Below are 19,744 nucleotides of genomic sequence, written 5' to 3'. Positions count from 1 at the left end.
CCTGTCCTGCCCATGTGAGAAGGAAGCATTCCCTCCTGACTCTGGATCCTGAGAGGAGCTGGATCTTGCTCCCCAGGGACATAGCACCTATCCCCAGAAGAGCTGCCCCTGGGCCCTGGGAGGTAGGTGGAGCTAGGTTTTGTGGCCCAAGGCCAAGAGCTAATCCTTTCAACTTTTTTTGGCCACTTTGCTATCAGGTGACCAGGACAGCAGGGCCAATCTGATAGGGGTGCTGTTTATAAAAGTCCCCTCATCTGGGGCCAGAAGCTCTGGATCAGCCCCCACAATCCTGCTGACCTCCAGCACCTGCCTCTACAGGTACCTTTCTCGGGCCCCTTTCTTAGCCCTTGGGATCCCCCGATATATATCCAGGGAACCACTGGAGATGGAGGGATGCAGGGACCCTGGGTTAGGTGTAGGAAGCCTGAGTTCTAGTTCTTGCTGCCCAGTTCCAGACTTCAGTTTCCCCAATGTTAAATGAGAAGCTTAGACTGGGCTTGTCTAGGGACCCTTAGTGTGACAAGTGGAGAGGTGGGTAGGGTTCCCCACCTGGCACGAGGATAGCCCTGGCCTGGCTGAAGCCCAGCCTCAGCCTTCAAGACTGTGGGAGGAGGATTTCCCTGGTGGTCCAGTGGTTAAGAATCCTCCTTGCAATGCAGAGGATGCAGGTTCAATCCCTGGTCAGGGAGCTAAGCTCCCACATGCTACAGAGCAATGAAGACCACGCACTGCAACTAAGACCCAAAGCAGCCAAATAAATAAATATTTAAAAGCGGTGAGAGATGTGAGAGACTTCCCTGGTTGTCCAGGGGTTAGGACTCTGCATTTCCGCTCAAGGGGACACAGTTCAATCCCTAGTCTGGGAACTGAGATTCCCACATAGTGAGCTGCACAGCCAAAAAAAAAAAAAAAAAGACTAAGAGAATGAGGATTTGTCTTCTCTTTTGGGTCTTAATAAGGAATGGCCTAGGGAAGACGGCATCAAAAGCCATTTGCATGAGCCCTGGGACCTTGGTCTCAACTGTGTTGCGAAGAGGGGAGCAGCTCCTTGTTCCCAGGGTATGAGGAGGTATCAGCAGGAAGGGTCCCCAGGCAGGTTCCCTTTGGCACAATGCCCAGCATACACCCTGCACTGGGGTTCGAAAGAGTGCTTCCCCGTTTTGAAGTGATCACTTCGGCCTCAGAATTGGAAACAGGTGATGGGCAGAGGGGAGGGCCAGGGCTGGGAGTTCAGACACTCACATTGAGAAGCTCAGGGCTCCTTTCCAGGCCTCAGATTCTGTAATGCACCATGGATGAGGTCCTGGGATGCAGAACCTACGTAATTTACTGGATGTAACTCAGTCTTTCTCGGTCTGTCTGGCTGGGAACCAAGGACAGAATGTGAGCAAGTGCTTATTGACTGAATAAACAAGTGAATGAATGGCTCCATCTCGCCCCTCCTTCCTCTTCCTCTGCAGTAGGTACAGATGGCATTGTCCCAACCCAGTCCCTTCTCAGCCATGGAGCTTCTCCTGGCCTCTGCCGTCTTCTGCCTGGTATTCTGGGTGGTCAGGACCTGGCGGCCTCGGGTCCCTCAAGGCCTGAAGAGTCCACCGGAGCCCTGGAGCTGGCCCCTGCTTGGGCACATGCTGACGTTGGGGAAGAACCCACACGTGGTTCTGTCGCAGCTGAGCCAGCGCTATGGGGACGTGCTGCAGATCCGCCTTGGCTGCACACCCGTGCTGGTGCTCAGCGGCCTGGACACCATCCGGCAGGCCCTGGTGCGGCAGGGCGATGATTTCAAGGGCCGGCCCGACCTCTACAGCTTCACCTTGGTCACTGATGGCCAGAGCCTGGCCTTCAACCCAGACTCTGGACCAGTGTGGGCTGCCCGGCGACGCCTGGCCCAGAATGCTCTCAACACCTTCTCTGTGGCCTCAGACCCATCTTCCTCCTCCTCCTGCTACCTGGAGGATCATGTGAGCAAGGAGGCTGAGGCCCTCCTGGGCAAGTTCCAGGAGCTGATGTCAGGGCCTGGGCACTTCGACCCCTATGGCCACGTGGTGGCATCAGTGGCCAACGTCATCGGTGCCGTGTGCTTCGGGCAGCACTTCCCCCAGAGCAGTAAGGAGATGCTCAGTCTGGTGGAGAGCAGCCATGATTTTGTGGAATCCGCCAGCTCCGGGAATCCCGTGGACTTCTTCCCCATCCTTAAATACCTGCCCAACCCGGCTCTGCAAAGGTTCAAGAGCTTCAACCAGAGGTTCCTGCAGTTCTTGCGGAAAACGGTCCAGGAGCACTACCAGGACTTTGACAAGGTAAGCCCAGGGTGCAGGTGGTATGAGGGCACCCTAGAGTCTGGGTGTGGCCCCACTCCCCCAGCACCAAGGCACCCACACAGCTGGGGTGTGGCCAAGGCCCAGGAAGTCTCTGGGACACCTCGGACCAGCTGTGTGACCTGGAGCCAGTCCCTCTCCCTCTCTGGCCTCAGTTTCCTCGGGCCTACAGCATCCTTCTCAGGGCTGCTCAAAGCCCCAGAGAGGTAACCCCGTGCATGGGGCCCTGGCAGAGCCCACAATGTGGGGTGCTGTTATTAGGAGAAGGCTTTTGTTTTACAGGAACCTGAACCCTGACAGAGGCTAATTCCCAGCTCACATGTCACTTTGCTTCCCTGTACTCACATCAACCTCCTCCTGTGAAATTGGACCCCTGGAGTTATTGAGAGGAAGGGTCAATGGAGATGAAATGATACTTTAAGCCCTACCTAGGGCTGCTACTGAGTTTCCCAGGTGGTGCTAGCGGTAAAGAACCCTCCTGCCAAGGCAGGAGACATGAGCTCAATCCCTGGGTCAGGAAGATCCCCTGGAGGAGGGCATAGCAACCCACTCCAGTATTCTTGTCTGGAGAATCCCATGGACAGAGGAGCCTGGTGGGCTACAGTCCGTAGGGTCACAGAGTCGGACACGACTGAATCGACAGCACACTCAGGGGGCTACTACCAGCTGCTGCTGTGAGCTCAACTTCCTGCCCAGAGGCCAGCAGCTGGGGCCAGAAGGGATGGGACAAGGGGCTCCAGCCTTCCACCCCAGGAGTGCTGGGGTGACCCTAAACTTATGCCCCCTCAGAACAGCATCCAGGACATCATAGGCGCCCTGTTCAAGCACAGTGAGGATAACTCCCGAGCCAGCAGTCACCTCATCTCCCAGGAGAAGACTGTCAACCTTGTCAACGACCTCTTTGCGGCTGGTAGGAGCCAGACTCTTGCCCCTCCATCCCTCAGTGCCTGATGCTCACCCCACAGCCCTGCCCAGCCCTGGGGTCCATCAGATAACCCATCAACCACAAGTTAGGTGGTACAGGACACAGAGACCAGGCCCAGGCTCAAGGTTTGAGCCCAAGAGGTACCACCAACTCCCAGTGAAAACCCAGCCAAGTCCCTCTCCTCCTCTGGGTCAGTTTCCCCATCTAAACAATAAAGGCTTCTTTAGTCTATAAGTCCAGGCCCTTGTAATCCCAGCAGCTAAACTTAAAAGCAGTTACTCAAGTTTGTGCAGAGGAGACTCTGCCTCAGCCCTTAGAAAAGTCAAGGTGAGGATCTTTGGGGAAGGAAGCAGAGAAAGACAGTGCTTAGTACATACTTGGTGGGTGCCTGGTAAATACTGCCTTCTCATTCTTGTCTTCCTTTCTTCCCCACCTGCCCCATGTTGTCCAGGGTTCGACACCATCACAACAGCCATCTCCTGGAGCCTTATGTACCTTGTGACAAATCCTAAGATACAGAGAAAGATCCAGGAGGAGCTGGGTATGTGGTGTCCCCCAACCCTCTGGTGGAGGGAAGCCTTGGGGTCCAAGGTCATCTGTTCAATCTACATACAGCTGTTATGTGTCTACTAAGCCCTGGGCATGCGGTGGTGCCCATCCTTGCCTAGAAGATACTGGAGGGTCACTAGGTCTCAGACCTGTAAACTTGCATAGTACCATGTAGGGTGATGCCTGGTATGAACGGGGATGCAGATGGCCATGGAGCAGGGGAGACAGCCACTAAGCCTTGTCTGTCCTCCGTGCTCTGTAGACAGAGTGATTGGCAGGGCACGGCGGCCCCGGCTCTCCGACAGACCCCAGCTGCCCTATTTGGAGTCCTTCATCCTGGAGACCTTCCGACACTCCTCCTTTGTCCCCTTCACCATCCCTCATAGGTGAGGCCTGCTTATTCTGCCCTCGCATCCCTGAAGTCTTTGCCCTCTTTTCCCTCCTGCTTCTCATCCCTGGCCTTGGCATCTCCTTCCTGGCTATGACACCAGATTCCTCCCAGACCTTGGCTTCTACTCTGCCCCCATCCAGTCCAAATATGATCAAAGTACCCAGCTCTCAGAAGAAAACCAAACTCTGACCTCAGCTCTCATTCACCTCCACTCACATTCCCTCCTTCAAGTATGCTCAACCCAGCCAGGCTGGCCTAACCACCCCTCACGAACATGAACCGGCCAGCCTCCAATTTTGCTTGTGCCAGAGCTTCTGCTTGGAATACCTTCTACCCTCTTCTCTGGCTACCAGAATCCTATCTTATCCTATTCTGACACAAACTTCCCCTCCCCTAGAAGCCTTTCTTGACTCTTCCGGCTGACATAACCTCAGTCTGATATTTTGTAGGACTTAGAGCCATTTGTGCCATAGGATTAGGTCCTGGGATGTTAAGAATGTCAAGAGAGTTAGCAAGCACTTACTTCAGTCCATATGTTAGTCTAGTTATTCCCAGAGAAAGAGGCCTAACTCCTCAGCCAGACTGGAAACTCCCCAGGACTGGCCCAGACTCCCTGCTATTTAGCTCCGGAGAATGGCCAAGGGTAGAGTTGGCTACAGACAAAAGTTTAATAAACATTTGTCGAAGAACAGGATCTGAGAAAGGGGAAGAACCATTTCAACCCTTCTTTGCTCCTGATATTCCTTCCTAGTATACAGTGGGGAGACCACGGAGGGCAGGCCAATGGAGTAGGGTGGAGGTAGGCGCAGGAACCTCCTGAAGTGGGGGAGGGGGCCTTCATCCTGGAGACCTTCCGACTCTCCTCCTTCGTCCCCTTCACCATCCCCACAGGTGAGGACTGCGTGTTCTGCCCTCCCACCCCTGTAGTCTTTGCCATGTTTTGTCCCCTGCTTCTGGAGAGAGAAATTAGGAGTTTGGGATTAATGTATATACAACTATTATATATAAAATAGATAATAACAACAAGGATATACTATATAGCACATGGAGGTATATTCAATATCTTCTAGTAACCTATCATGGAAAAGAATCTGAAAAAGAATACATGTATATCAATTTACAATGTTGTATTAGTTTTGGATGTGATTTGTTTCAGCAAAGTTTCAGCAAACTTTGAAACAAACAAACTAATTTGTTTTAATTAGTTTCAGCGAGGTGATCCAGTTTTACAGATAAAATTAGGAGTTTGGGGTCCAATTTTACAGATAAATTGAATCACTTTGCTGTATATCTGAAACTAATACAACATTGTAAACTAGCTATATGTCAATTTTTGGACTTCCTCAGTGATCCAGGGGTTAAGATTCTGCCTTCCAGTGCAGGGGATGTGGGCTCAACCCCTGGTTGGGGAGATAAAGTTCCACATGCCACAGGCATGGGGCCAAAAACAAGTTTTTAAAAGATGCCAATAATTATATGTCCATTTTTTTAATGGTTAAAAAAGAAACCCTCCCAGAGACACACCTCAATTTTCCAGCCCCTGAAACTGACAAAGCCCTCTTTCCTCCTTAGCACAACAAGGGATACAACACTGAATGGCTTCTTCATACCCAAGGAACGCTGTGTCTTCATAAACCAGTGGCAGGTCAATCATGACCCGTGAGTACACATCCCCCACTGAAAAATATGTGATGTTCAGCAGTCAGGAAAGCTGTTTGTCCCCCTAGGAACTGGTTACACAACAAAGGAATGCTGCCTCGATGGCTAGTTAGCCTGCTCTAAGGGGTAAAATGTAGGTCCATCTTTCTCAAACTTTAGTGCATTGACTAGGAAGTTGGTTATAGATTATGGTGCTCTGTACCCCAACATTCTGCATCAGGTGGTAAGGTGGAGTACCTCAGGTGATTCTGATGTGAATGACTTAGGGACTTCTTTGGATAATCCCACTTTAGTCTATAAGTAAAAGAATCATATAATTTACCATCCAAACTAGGGCCCTTCTGAGTGTAAAAAAAGATGCTATAGATAATTACTACAAACCATAAGCATAAACGAGGATGGACTGTTGGTCCCCTTTGTATATTGAGTAGGATAGAGATGGACAGATGTTCCTTCTTTGAACTTCTTTTAGTTAAAGTATGATTTCTTTAAAATAGCAAGTTGCTATTAAAAAGCACTATTTCCAAGGCTGGTGATTTTAGAGAGAGCTATGTAAAGAAATAAGCATCAGAAAACAGTTTGGCTCCTTTCTCCACTCTCCTTTCATTGCTCTATTAGATAGATCTATTCTAACACATAAGAACCCCCCACCAGGCCTTTCCCCTGAAGGGTCTCCCTAACCCAGAGATTCCACTTCCTCTGTTCATCTTGCAGGAAGCTGTGGGGGGACCCATCTGAGTTCCGGCCAGAGAGATTCCTCACATCTGATGGCACCGCCATTGATAAGATGGCAAGCGAGAAAGTGTTACTCTTCGGCATGGGCAAGCGCCGATGCATAGGGGAGGTCATGGCCAGGTGGGAGGTCTTCCTCTTCCTGGCCATCTTGCTGCAGCGGCTGGAGTTCAGCGTGCCACCAGGTGTGAAAGTGGACCTAACCCCCACCTATGGGCTGACCATGAAGCATGCCTCCTGTGAGCATGTGCAGGCTCGGCTGCGCTTCCCCATCAAGTGAAGAAGTTGCTGGCGTTCTGAGGCAGAGGGAAGGGAAGGGTGTGGGGGGTCACTGAGGAACCCTTGTTTCTTTTCCTTTCTTTCTTTTAAACTAACAGCTATATATACACCATACAATTGTAGGCCAACTATACTTCAAAAAATAAACAACCTCATAGAAACAGAGATTAGATTTGTGGTTACAGTGGGGGAGGGAAAATTTGAATGAAGGTGGTCAAAAGGCACAAATTTCCAGTTATAAGGTAAATAAGTACTAGAAATGTGATATATAATGTGATTAATATAATTAACACTACTGTACATTATATATGAAAGTTGTTAGGAGTAAATCCTAAAAGTTCTCATCACAAGAAATAATTTTTTCTATTTCCTTAATTTTGTATCTATTCAAAATGATAGATGTTCAGTAAACTTATTGTGATAATCATTTCATGATGCTTATAAGTCCATCATTATGCTGTACACCTTAAACTTATAGAACACTATACGTCAGTCATGTCTCAACAAAACTAAAAAAAGAAAGGGGCAGAAGACAGGGATAGACAGTTCTCTGAAGAAGATATGCAAAGGGACAAGTACATGAAAAAATACTCAACATTATTAGTTATTGCATGCATGTGTCCAATTCTGCGTGACCACAAGGACTGCAGCCTGCCAGGCTCCTCAGTCCATGTGATTCTCCAGGCAAGAATACTGGGGTGGGTTGCCATGCCCTCCTCCAGGGGACCTTCTCAATCCAGGGACCAAACCCATGTCTTTTATGTCTAACCTGCATTGGCAGGTGGGTTCTTTACCACTAGCGCCACCTGGGAAGCCCTATTAGTTATTAGGGAAATGCAAATCAAAAACACAACGATGTACCATTTCACACCTACTAGAATGGTTATTGGAGAAGGCAATGGCACCCCACTCCAGTACTCTTGCCTGGAAAATCCCATGGATGGAGGAGCCTGGTAGGCTGTAGTCCATGGGGTTGCTAAGAGTCGGATACGACTGAGCGACTTCCCTTTCACTTTTCACTTTCATGCATTGGAGAAGGAAATGGCAACCCACTCCAGTGTTCTTGCCTGGAGAATCTCAGGGACGGGGGAGCCTGGTGGGCTTCTGTCTATGGGGTCTCACAGAGTCAGACACAACTGAAGCGACTTAGCAGCAGCAGCAGCAGCAGAATGGCTATAATAAAAATTAAAAACTAGACTGTTATTTGGGAATCCCCAGGCAATCTGCTAGTTAGGATTCCATGCTTACACTGCACAGGGCCCAGATTCTATCACTGGTCGGGGAACTAAGATTGTGCAAGCTGTGCAGTGTGGGGGAGAAAAAACTAACCTGTGATCATATGATCACCTCAATAGATGCAGAAAAAGCATTTGATAAAATTCAACATCCATTTTTGATATTTAAAAACTCAACAAAGTAGATATAGAGGGAATGTACCTCACATAATAAAGGCCATATATGATAAGCTCACCGATAACATCATACTCAATGGTGAAAGCTAAAAGCATTCTTCTAAGATCATGAACAAGACAAGGATGCCCACTCTCACTACTTTTATTCAACATAGTGTTGGAAGTCCTTCCCAGACCATTTAGACAAGAAAAATAAATTAAAAAGCATCCAAATTGAAAAGGAAGAAGTAAATTGTCCTATTTGCAGATGACATGATATTACATTTAGAAAACCCTAAAGACTCCACTAAAAAATTACTAGAAATTATAAACAAATTCAGTAAAGTTTCAGAATTCAAAATCAATATGCAAATATCTGTGGCATTTCTATCCACTGATAGTGAACTATTGGAAAGAGAAATTAAGAAAGCAATTCCACTTACAATTGCTTCAAAAAGAATAAAATATCTACAGATAAATTTAACTAAGGAGGTAAAAGAAACCCACTGAAAACTGGACTTCTTCCCAATGGTTCAGCAGGTAAAGAATCCACCTCCAATGCAAGAGACATAGGAGACAAGAGTTTGATCCTGGGTTGGGAAGATACCCCAGAGAAGGAAATGGCAAGCCACTCCAGTATTCTTGCCTGAAAAATCCCATGGACAGGAGCCTGCTGGGCTATAGTCCACGGGATCACAAAGAATCAGACACGACTAAGCAACCAAACACACATACAAACACACTGAAAACAATAAGACACTGGTGAGAGAAAGTGAAGAAGAAACAAATAAATGGAAAGATATTCTGTGCTAATGGATTGGGAGAATTAATATTCTAAAATGTCCATACTTTCCAAAGCAATCTACAGATTCAAGACAATCCCTATCAGAATTCCAATGGCATTTTAAACAGATACATAACAAACAATCCTAAAATTGGCATAGAAGCATAAAAAAAGATCCCAAATAACCAAAACAACTTTGAGAAGATAGAATACAGTTGGACGCATCATCATCTCTGATTTCAAACTGTATTACAAAGGTATAGTCATCGAAACAGTATGGTATTGGCCTAAAAACAGACACAATAGAACAGAATAGAGAGCCCAGAAATAAATCTATGCATACATGGTCAATCAATTTTTGACAAAGGAGTCAAAAATATCCAATGGGGAAAGGGTGGTCTCTTCAACAACCAGTGTTGGGAAACAGGACAGTCAAATGCAAATGAATGAAATTGGATTGCTGTCTTACACCACACACAAAAATTAATTCAAAAGGGATCAAAGATATATCCATAAGACCTGAAACCGTAAAACTAGAAGGAAACATAAGTGGTAAGCTCCTTGATATTAGTCTTGGTGGTGATTTTTTGGGTTTGAAACCAAAGGCAGTGGGAACAAAAGCAAAAATAAACAAACAGGACTACACCAAACTAAAAAACTTCTTCATGGTAAAGGAAACCATCAACAAAATAAAAAGGCCGACTGACAGAATAAGAGGTGTATGCTAAGTTGTTTGAGTCATGTATGACTCTTTGTGAGCCCATGGACCATAACCTGCCAGGCTCCTCTGTCCATGGGATTCTCCAGGCAATAATACTGGAGTGGGTTGCCACGACCTCCTCCAGGGGATCTTCCAGCCCCATGAATCTGTAATTATATACATTATATATATTAATTATCCATATATTATATAATTAAAATTTGCAACAATATGAATCAATCTTGAGGGCATTATGCTAAATGAAATAATCCAGACAGAGAAAGCCAAATAACATATGAACTCACTTATATGAGAAATCTAAAAATAAACACAAAGTCCCAATACCCCAAACAAACAAGAAAAAAACAAGCTCACGTATCTAGAGAACAAACTGGTCATAGACAGAGGTAGTGGTGGGGACAGGGGTTTCATAATGTGTGAAGGATGTTAAAAAGTACAAACTTCCAGCTATAAAGTAAGTAATGGGAATGTAATGTATAGTATTGTAACTTTAGTTAACAATAATATTTTGAATATTTGAAAGATGCTAAGAGAGTAAATCTTAAAAGTAATCATCACAAGAAAAAAATTGTAACTATGTGTGGTGACTTATGTTAACTAGATTTGTGTGGTGATCATTTTGCAATATATACAAATAGTGAATCATTATGTTTTATATCTGATACTATAATAATGTTATGTCAATTGTATCACAATTAAAAAAATGGACATTAACATGTTGGTGGGGACCTGGAAAAACTGTAACCTTTGTGCATTACAAGGATGAATATAAAATGATACAATCCCTGTGGAAAATGGTCCAGCAGTTCCTCAAAAAGCTAAGCATATAATTACCATGTGACCCAACAAGTCTAAGGTATTTATATAAAAGAACTGAAAACAGGCATTTGAACAAAAACTTGCATAGAAATGTCCAGAGCAGCATTATTCTCAATAGTTAAAAGGTGGAAACAACCCAAGTGTCCAACAACAGGTGTACGAATAAATAAAATGTGGCATCAACATACAATGGAATGCTCTTCAGCCGTGAAAAAGGAATGGCATTCTACAATATGTGTAAACTTTGAAAACATTATGCTAAGTGGAATAAGCCTGGTACAAAAGGACACATATATGATTCCACTTACATGAGGTATCTGATGCTGCTGCTAAGTCACTTCAGTCGTGTCCGACTCTGTGTGACCCCATAGACGGCAGCCACCAGGCTCCGCCATCTCTGGGATTCTCCAGGCAAGAACACTGGAGTGGGTTGCCATTTCCTTCTCCAATGCATGAAAGTGAAAAGTGAAAGTGAAGTTGCTCAGTCATGTCTGACTCTTAGCGACCCCATGGACTGCAGCCCACCAGGCTCCTCCATCCATGGGATTTTCCAAGCAAGAGTACTGGAGTGGGGTGCCATTGCCTTCTCCGACGTGAGGTATCTAGATTAGGCAAATTTATAGAGAAAGAATTTTAGAGGTCACCAAGGGCTGGGGAAGGGGTTGGGGAGGGAAGAATGGAGAGTTACTGTTTAACAACTGCAGAGTTTCTGTTTGGGATGATGAAAAATTCTAGAAATGAATAGTAGTAATAGTTGCATCGTGAATATACTTAATGCCACTGATTGACACACAAATAGTTAAAATGGTAAATTTTGTTATGCATATTTTACTACGGTTTTAAAAGCAAGTAAAACATAATAAAGTATTGTGTTCAATAAAAAGAAACAAGGATCAAAGCCATGAAAAGACATGGAGGAACTTTAAACACATATTGCTAACTGAAAGAAGCCAATCTGAAAAGGTTACCATTTTTATGAATCCAACTATATGACATTCTGAAAAAGGTAAAACAATGGAGGCAATAGCAGATTAGTGGTTGCCACAAGTTCAAGGATAAGGAGGTGGCCGAGAGAAGGGGGAGATGAACAGGAGGAGCACAGAGTGGTTTTAGGGCAGTGAAACGATTCTGTCAGTGCCATAACGGTGGGTACACAGCATTTGTCTTGACCCAAAGAATGTACAACAAGAATGAACCCTGTTGTAAACTATGGATTTTAGTTACTAGAAATGTATCAATACTGATTCATTAATTGTAAAATGATTACGATTATTGCAAGTAATGCAAGATGTTAGTAACAGGGGAAACTGGGAGCAGGGAAGGCAGGTACAAGGGCACTCTCAGTACTTTAAAACTGTTCCAAAAATGGCCTATCAGTTAAGAACACAAAAGGCAAGTAGTCCAACAAAAATATTGCAAAAACATTAGGGAACAAAGGCCCAGGCTGTCCCCTGTCTTTACGGGGCCCCGGGGGTGGCGCACTCACCATGCTCACATCCATAGTTCCAGAGCCCTCTCTTCCCATCCAATGTGCCTTAATTTCACAACCAATGTTTCCACCTGCAAAATGGAGGCAGAGAGCAGAATTACTTCAATCTTATAAGAGCACTCTCTTCTAAGTGCATACTAAGTGTTTGCTTTGGTCTTTACAAAATGAGAGACCTATGCACTATTTTTTTTTTTAATGTTTATTTATCTAGCTGCACCAGGTCTTAATTTCGGTATTCCAGATCTAGTTCCCTGACCAAGGATGGAACCCCGGGCCCCCTGCATTGGAAGTTTGGAGTCTTAGCCACTGGACCATCGGGGAAGTTCCTGTTCATTATGTTTCATATGTATGAGCAAGGCCCTTCACACACACACACACACACACACACACACACACACAAATGGATACAGAAAAACAGACCTTGAGGATGCTAAGACTTGGTTTTCATCTCTTCCCACACACACCTGAACTGACCACCTGCCTCCTTATTGCCCCTCCAGCCCAAGGCTTTTTCCAAGGACACATCTTTATACTTGAGAGACCGACTGGGTATAGTGTGACTCCCTTGGTGGGTTAGGGAAAATGATGGAAGAATTCTCAGGGAGGGTCCTAGAAGGAGGTAGAAGAGAATGACAGAAAAGAATGGCTGTGCCCACACAGCTATCCAGAAATAGCCTCATCCACATGGGCAGTCGAGTGAGTTCTGCAAAGTGAATCCTCTTTTCCTATTGCCTCTTATCCCTGTATTAGAGATGTATTCTGTAGGAAAAATAGCCACTAAATAGTTCATATTGAAAATTTAGTAAGAAGATGGCTCAGATGGTGACCAGTCCCTAGGTGTCGAGGTCCTAGGAGTGACTTTACTGACTTTTGATCCTGCCAGCACCCCTTTCCAGCTAGCCCATATACTTGACTGCTGGACCTCACTTCCTACCGCTTCTGAGCAATAACCCCAAGGACCAACAGGCTAAGCTGCAATGCCACCTTCGGCCAACAGGACTGCTACTACCTAATACACGCCATCTGCACTCTTGCTGACGCGTTCCTTCAGTTAATTTTTGCCTTCTTTGTTTCTAATCAAGATTCAGTCTTATATGTCTTACAAATTGCAGTTCTCTGAGATGAGATGACCCACTCCAGTGTTCTTGCCTGAAGAATCCCAGGGACGGGCGAGCCTGGTGGGCTGCCGTCTATGGGGTCGCACGGAGTCGGACATGACTGAAGCGACTTAGCAGCAGCAGCAGCAGCAGAGATGAGATGAAAACAAGCCAGACCTCGTTTCCAAAGTGTTCATCCAGTGGCTGAATTGCCCCAACCTTCTGGAAATAATCGCAGCTGTCTGCGGTTTTGAAGAAAATAATATGAGTAAAATCAGGACTTCGCTGGTGGTCCTGTGGTAAAGAATCTGCCTGCCAACGCAGAGGACACGGGTTTGATCCCTGGTGTGGGAAGATCTCACATGCTGCTGGGCAATAAGCCTGTGCACCACAACTATGAAGCCCGCGTGCCTCGAGCCCATGCTCCGCCGCAAGAGAAGCCACCAGTCAGCAGCCCATGAGCTGCAACTACAGACTAGCCCCCACTCGCCGCAACTAGAGAAAGCCTGCACACGGAAATGAAGGCCCAGCACAGCCACAAATAAATTAATTAATTAATTAAAAAAAGAACAAAACCAGCCAGATTCTGTGTTAAAGTCCTGGAGGAAGGAAGCACCTCACTTGAGCCCCACTTGTCTGTTTCCAGGCCTGTCCTCAAACCCAAAGCAAACTCCTCAAGGAAACCTCTGAGGAAAGCCAGCTCACCTGTCAGACGAAGGAGGCATAGCTCTGCCCCAGGGAATTGTGGTCCAAGGGAGAGGACAGTCCTATCCTGGGAACCTGAGACCCGTTCCCACATGTCACAAGCTGAGGGAGGAGACAGCAGCCCTACCGGAGGGTTCCAGTCTGAGGGCGAAATGAGCCTGCTCTTCGAGGCCCAGTCTAATAATCGGGCTGCAGCCCAGGCCTGGGAATCTCAAGAAACACCTCCCTGTCTGAGGAAGGAGATAGGCCCTTGCTCTGGGAGCTCCAGTCTGTCAGGGACATGGTCCTATCCTTTTGGAGCCTCTAACTACTGGAAAACCCCACTGAGGCACCCTATCGGCACACGTTCAGCTCAGTATCTCAGTCGTGTCCAACTCTTTGTGACCCCATGGACTGCAGCACACCAGGCCTCCCTGTCCATCCCCAGCTCCCAGAGTTTACCAAAACTCACGTCCATTGAGTCGAAGATGCCATCCAACCATCTCATCCTCTGTTGTCCCCTTGTAAAGACCCCCAATAAGCAACAAACAGACTACCATACTTTGCCAATCCAAGACTCAGTCAAGGCCCAGCGGCAGTCACCCTAGGTCACTGCCCTGCCTGGCTCCCTGTGGTCAGAAGTTGGCCTGAGCTTCTCACGCACACCTGGCCAATCTTTAACTCACTTGGGCTGACTTAGGGTTCCCTTCGTGCCAGGGCTAAAGGAGCAGAAATGGGACATGGAGACTTTGCCCCCCATGCACCCTTCTGCCTCCCACAGCAGGCTGGAGGCAGACTGAAACAGTTCTGTCCTGTCCCTTTCTGGGCAGGCCCTGGACATACATCATCCCAGGTTGTTCTCACAACAACCTCAGAAGGCAGATACTGTGACCACCCTTTAGAGATAAGGAACACAAGGCTCAGAATTGGTGGGGGAGGGACTCAGAGCTGGGTCTATTTCCCTGCCTCACCTCCTTAGCCAGGACTGTCTGGCTAGAACAGGGCAGCTCAGAAACACAATACGATCATTGAGCCGTGTGAAGAGTTGGAGAGAAAACTGGGCTGGAGGATTAGGAGCCCTGAACTCAGGTTTTAGGTGTGGTAAATTTGGGCAAGTCCCTCCCTTTCACTGGGCCTCTGATCCCCCATCCTCAGCCAGCTCTGAGGTCTTACCATAAACCAAGATCAGGCCACTGGCTATGACCCCTGGTCTGCTATGGGCAACATCCCACGAGAATCTGGCAAACTGCGGGGTGCAGGGCACTGGGGAGGGGTAATTTGGCAAAGATGAAATGGTGGGGAGACCCCTATACTGGGAAAAGCCCTGGGCTGGGAATTTCATGTCAGCCTAACAGGGGAAATTAAGTGATTTTTCTAAGTCTCCTATCTTGTCCAGTTCAGACTCTCAACTCCTTTTATCAGAGGCATGCACCCCTAACTAGCACTTTCCTTAACATAACTCAGTTCATGGGACTTCCCTGGTGGTCCGGTAGCTAAGCCTCCTCGCTGTCAATGCAGGGGGGCCAGGTTCCATCCCTGCTCAGAGAACTAGATCCCATATGCTGCAACTAACCGTTCGCATGCCTCAACTAAAGAGTCCTCATGCCGCAATGAAGGTCAAGGATCTCAAGTGCTGCAACTTAGACCTGGTGCCGCCAAATAAAATTTTTTTTTAATTTTTAAATTAAAAAACAACCCCTCAGTTCAGGTTCTTGAGAGAGGAGTTTGATTGAACCACCCATTTGTCAGTCAGCGTTGGGTCCCCTCAGAACAGAATCTACCTTTGGTCCAAATAGTCACAGCACACCTGCCACCTTGGCAGGTGGACCCTGCACACCAGGCCCAGGAAAGACAGTGGTGTAGAAAAAAGCTAGCAGAGCCACATAAGAGACCCCATTTGTCATCTTCTCCTGCCCTACCCACTCCTCCCCATGCCTTTAGTGCAAAGCAATCTTACCCTCACCCTCAGTACTCCCTGAGACTCCAAAAGGCTGGGTTTCTTGGCAAATTGGAAAAAAAAAAAACACAACACACCACTATTCTTTTTTTTTTTTTTTTTTTTACTGTGGTGTACTTAATAAAACTGGAGTAGGAAATAGCAACCCGCTCCAGTATTCTTGCCTGGAAAATTCCATGGACAGAGGAGCCTGGCAGGCTACAGTCCGTGTGGTCACAAAGAGCTGGACACGACTGAGCTCACACACCACCAGTTAGTAAAACATAACTATTCTTATTGTTGGCCCAGCTCAATCCTTCTCTGAAATGGAGTGTGACACTGGGGTGGGTGGTCCTTCCTGGTTCCTCCTTCTCCTCAGGGTGACCTCTGCCCAGGATCCCGTTGGTCCCTATGCAAATGAACCCAGTTACTAGGAAACCCTCCCACCCCAGATCTGCCCAGATTAGTCTTAGTCCAAAGGCAACTTGCTGCCCAAGAAAAGATGTTCCAACTGACAGAGAAAGGAGGGAGCAGACTTCTGAAAGAAGGGTGGTGAGTGCACCATCTGGGTGGGGGAAACCAGAGGCTGGATTTTCGTACTGCAAACTTTATGTAGTTCAAAGAGTCAATCCCTGAGTCAGCCCTCCACCTTCACCCTGGCATTGGCTCCTCTCTATGAGAGGGGGCTGCCACCAGAGGTCATTCCTCCACCCTGAGCCGAGTTCTCCATCCCTTAATGATACCCTCTTTCAAAATGTGCTCCCCAAGACCCTGCACTCTGGTTACCCCTCAACCCATAACGTAACGCCTGATTCACAAGATGCTCCTGAAATTGGGGACATAATTCAAGGATCTGTAGCTGTAGCAGCAACTCTTAGGTTGTTCAGGGGAGGGGATATTTCTGAGTGGAGAGCCTGCCTAACATGGTGCTAGAAGTAAAGAACCCACCTGCCAACGCAGGAGACATAAGAAATGTGGGTTCAATCCCTGGGTCAGGAAGGTCCCCTGGAGGAGGGCATGGCAACCTACTCCAGTATTCTTGCCTGGAAAATCCCATGGACAGAGGAGCCTGGGGGGTTACAGTCCATAGGGCCTCACAGAGTTGGACATGACTGAATCAACTTAGCACGCAGCGCACCTGCCCAACGCACCTCACCCTCACTAAGGGGGGAGGCAGCCTCTGGTCTCCCTTGAGGCCACCTGCACTCTCCCTTTGGGTCCTGTGTGCCAGCGACGTTTCTAGTATTAGAAGGACGACATGGTGATACTCAATATGCTTCCCCAGGCCAACCCTTCGCCTCTGCACCCTCCCACTCCTTCTAGGCAGGTAATTAATAAGAGTCTGATCTCCAGCAAGGCCTGGGAAAGGGCGAGGGGATAAGGCAGGAGGCTGGCTCACAGAAAGAAATCTAAATCTCAGCTCCCCCACACACCCTGGGCCAGTTGCATAACCTTCCCAGGTCTATATTTTCTCAACTTGCAACTGGAGATAATAATCCTACCCCACAGGGCTGGGGAGGAGATGGAGTGTATAATATGTCAGGTATTAAGTCAGTGCTCCACACATACACACATGCACATGCACACCAGGAATGCTGGGAAAGTCTCAGGCAGGACTGAACTCAGGATCTGGATGTGGCTTGAGCAGCTGTGTGTATCCCAGGCCCCATATGAGTGAGCCAGCATTCCTGGGACCCCGCACCCTCTCAGAGGTCTTGCCAGGGCCTGGGCTCAGCCTACTTCCTTCCACTGCTCCCCCCACCCAGCAGCTGGGGAGGGATAGGGGTGCTGGCGTGCCAGGGAACAATGGGCCCCCAACCCCTTCCGGCCCATTGCGTGAGAAGTTGCTGCGGGAAGGAAACTCACCTCCCAGTGGGACTGGCCTCCTCTGCCTTGATGTCTGCCCTAGGGAGGGCTGGAGACCCCCCATGCTGCTCAAGGAGGGGGGGCACCTGTGTACTCCAGGCCTCTCACTCTCAGTACATTCTGTTCCTGCACCTGGACTGGCCACCCCTACCCCCTTTCAGAGGCATTCCTGCCCCCCTCCCCAGGGGCTGGTCTGTCCTGCAGGAGTCCAGGGCCCTGTTCTCATTCATCTCTGTGGCCCCAGTGTGGCCTGGCTAGAGCAGTCCCGATTGGTAAGTGTTGACAACTGATTGAGTGACTGAACACAAGAAGCCAGCCAAGGGATGGTCAGGGCCCGGGGGCTGAGCCAGGAAAGATGGAAGAAAGAGAAGGCTCCAGCTCAGGGCTCAGCCAAAATGCTTATATTGCAGACAGAGATGAGGTCAGGGCCTCAGAAAACCCCACAGAGAGCACAGGGCACACTGCTGGGGGAGCCACGGATGTTCTCCCTGGAAAAGCCCTTCTGGTCCTCAGGGTTTCATTGATGTAGCAGCATCTTCACTCACACCCCCGACTTTCTCCTTCGTGCACAATCACCTTCATTCCAGGTATGTCCAGTGCCTCCACCCTCAGACTAGGAGCCCTCTGATATGGGGGGTGGGGGGCTCTTCCACTGTACCTGACCACACCTGGCAGGATATCTCAGAGGGTTCACACCTGACGGGCTGCTGACCAGAGGCTCTGGACAAGACACACCCTGTCTGGGCCTCAGTGTCCCCACGTGGCAGCCAGGGAAGGCAGTGGTCTGGGTGGGACTGTCTGTAGAGCTGGGCCCTCCTGGCCTGGCTATGGGGTGGGTGCTATAGCCCAGCGCACAGCTGCGTCTGATCTGCATCTTGCCCCACTACTCCTTTTGGACACCACGACCCACCAAAGCCCTGGGCAAGGTCTTGGCTCCGCCTGTCCAGGCAGGCAGCATCATCCAGTCCAGATTTCCATGCTCTCAGGTGTGACCACTGCCAGCAAGGGGGAGGAGCAGAAAGACACTTTGCAAACCTGCCTGATTACCCCACTGGCTGCCTCCCTACATCCACCTCCACCTCCGAGGACGTGCTAACCTGGGGCCTGAGAGATTCCTCAATTCCCACGGCAGGAAGGACTCTCAAGCACGCGAGCAAGCAACTCCCGTGGCCCTGGGGGCACACCTGCAAACACACGCCTGGCTTCAAGCACGCACATACCTGGCTGGCATGCTGTTGCTGCTGAACGCACACCTGGCAAACTCAGGCACACGTATGCACCTGGCACGCTAGGATCGTGCTGGCCTGTGTGCACGCACCACGAGAGAGAGGGTGCCCCCCACGTGCAGCCTTATACACCCCACAGGGCTAGCTCTGAATTGCATGTCCACCCTCACCCCACTCCCCACCAGCCTACTGGTACTCCCGGCTGGGCCACCCCCCCAGGAACTCCATCTTATTGTGGACCCACACCATGCCCACTTTGGAGGTTCAGAGAATCCCTGGGGTATGACATGAATCCTGGCGGGGCCCAGGGATAACAATAGGGTCTAGTGCTGAGTAACAAATGATACAGCAGTGAGTTTTTGTGCCCAGAAATGCAACCAGTTCATTCATTCATTCATACAAGATTTTACTAAAAACCAGTTTTTACTAAATTTCCCCACTGATTTCAAATCAGTGAGGAAAAGATTCATTATTGCATAACTGGATACCTCCCTTCCTTCTAACACCAAAATAAATTCAAGTGGATCAAAACTAAATGCTGATAATAAAAACCATAAAAGGCCAGAAGGAAACATGGAATTGATTTTTTTTTTTTAATAAACTGGGAGTGAGAAAAGCATTTCTAAATTTGACACAAGTACAAAAGCTTTACAGGGAAAGATTGATCCTACTACATAAAAAGTAAATCATTTCTATGTTTTAAAGAATCATGAACAAATTCAAAAGACATACAACAAATGTGTGCTGGATCTCTTGCATTTTGCCTCTCCAGACCCCCTCTTTATCCTTCTCCACCCTGCTCTCTGTCTTGTGAAGCTGACCTGCAGTGGCCTGGGCCACAGGCTCCCTTGCCCTCTGGTTTCTAATTGGGTTCCTGG

At 48.0% G+C, this 19,744-nt stretch overlaps 1 protein-coding gene across 1 annotated transcript; it reads left to right on the top strand.

Moving 5' to 3' along the window:
* The first annotated feature begins 1,469 nt into the window (after positions 1-1,469).
* LOC129634308 (cytochrome P450 1A2) lies at positions 1,470-6,854 on the top strand. The gene is made up of 6 exons (XM_055556422.1): positions 1,470-2,300; positions 3,108-3,228; positions 3,695-3,784; positions 4,055-4,178; positions 5,756-5,842; positions 6,557-6,854. The coding sequence occupies exons 1-6, from the start codon at positions 1,470-1,472 to the stop codon at positions 6,852-6,854; spliced, it is 1,551 nt and encodes a 516-aa protein (XP_055412397.1).
* The last annotated feature ends 12,890 nt before the right edge of the window (positions 6,855-19,744 follow it).

Source organism: Bubalus kerabau, chromosome 19 (genome assembly GCF_029407905.1).
Source record: "Bubalus kerabau isolate K-KA32 ecotype Philippines breed swamp buffalo chromosome 19, PCC_UOA_SB_1v2, whole genome shotgun sequence".
Lineage (NCBI taxonomy): Eukaryota > Metazoa > Chordata > Mammalia > Artiodactyla > Bovidae > Bubalus > Bubalus kerabau.
Note: the sequence above shows the minus strand (reverse complement) of the source record. Positions and strands in the feature narration are given on the sequence as shown.

Excerpts from the sequence above, each read along its gene's own strand:
- LOC129634308 (XM_055556422.1), top strand. The coding sequence starts at position 1,470 with ATGGCATTGTCCCAACCCAGTCCCTTCTCAGCCATGGAGCTTCTCCTG. Across the intron at positions 4,179-5,755 it reads CCCTTCACCATCCCTCATAG|CACAACAAGGGATACAACAC; the intron begins GTGAGGCCTGCT and ends TTTCCTCCTTAG. Across the intron at positions 5,843-6,556 it reads TGGCAGGTCAATCATGACCC|GAAGCTGTGGGGGGACCCAT; the intron begins GTGAGTACACAT and ends TTCATCTTGCAG.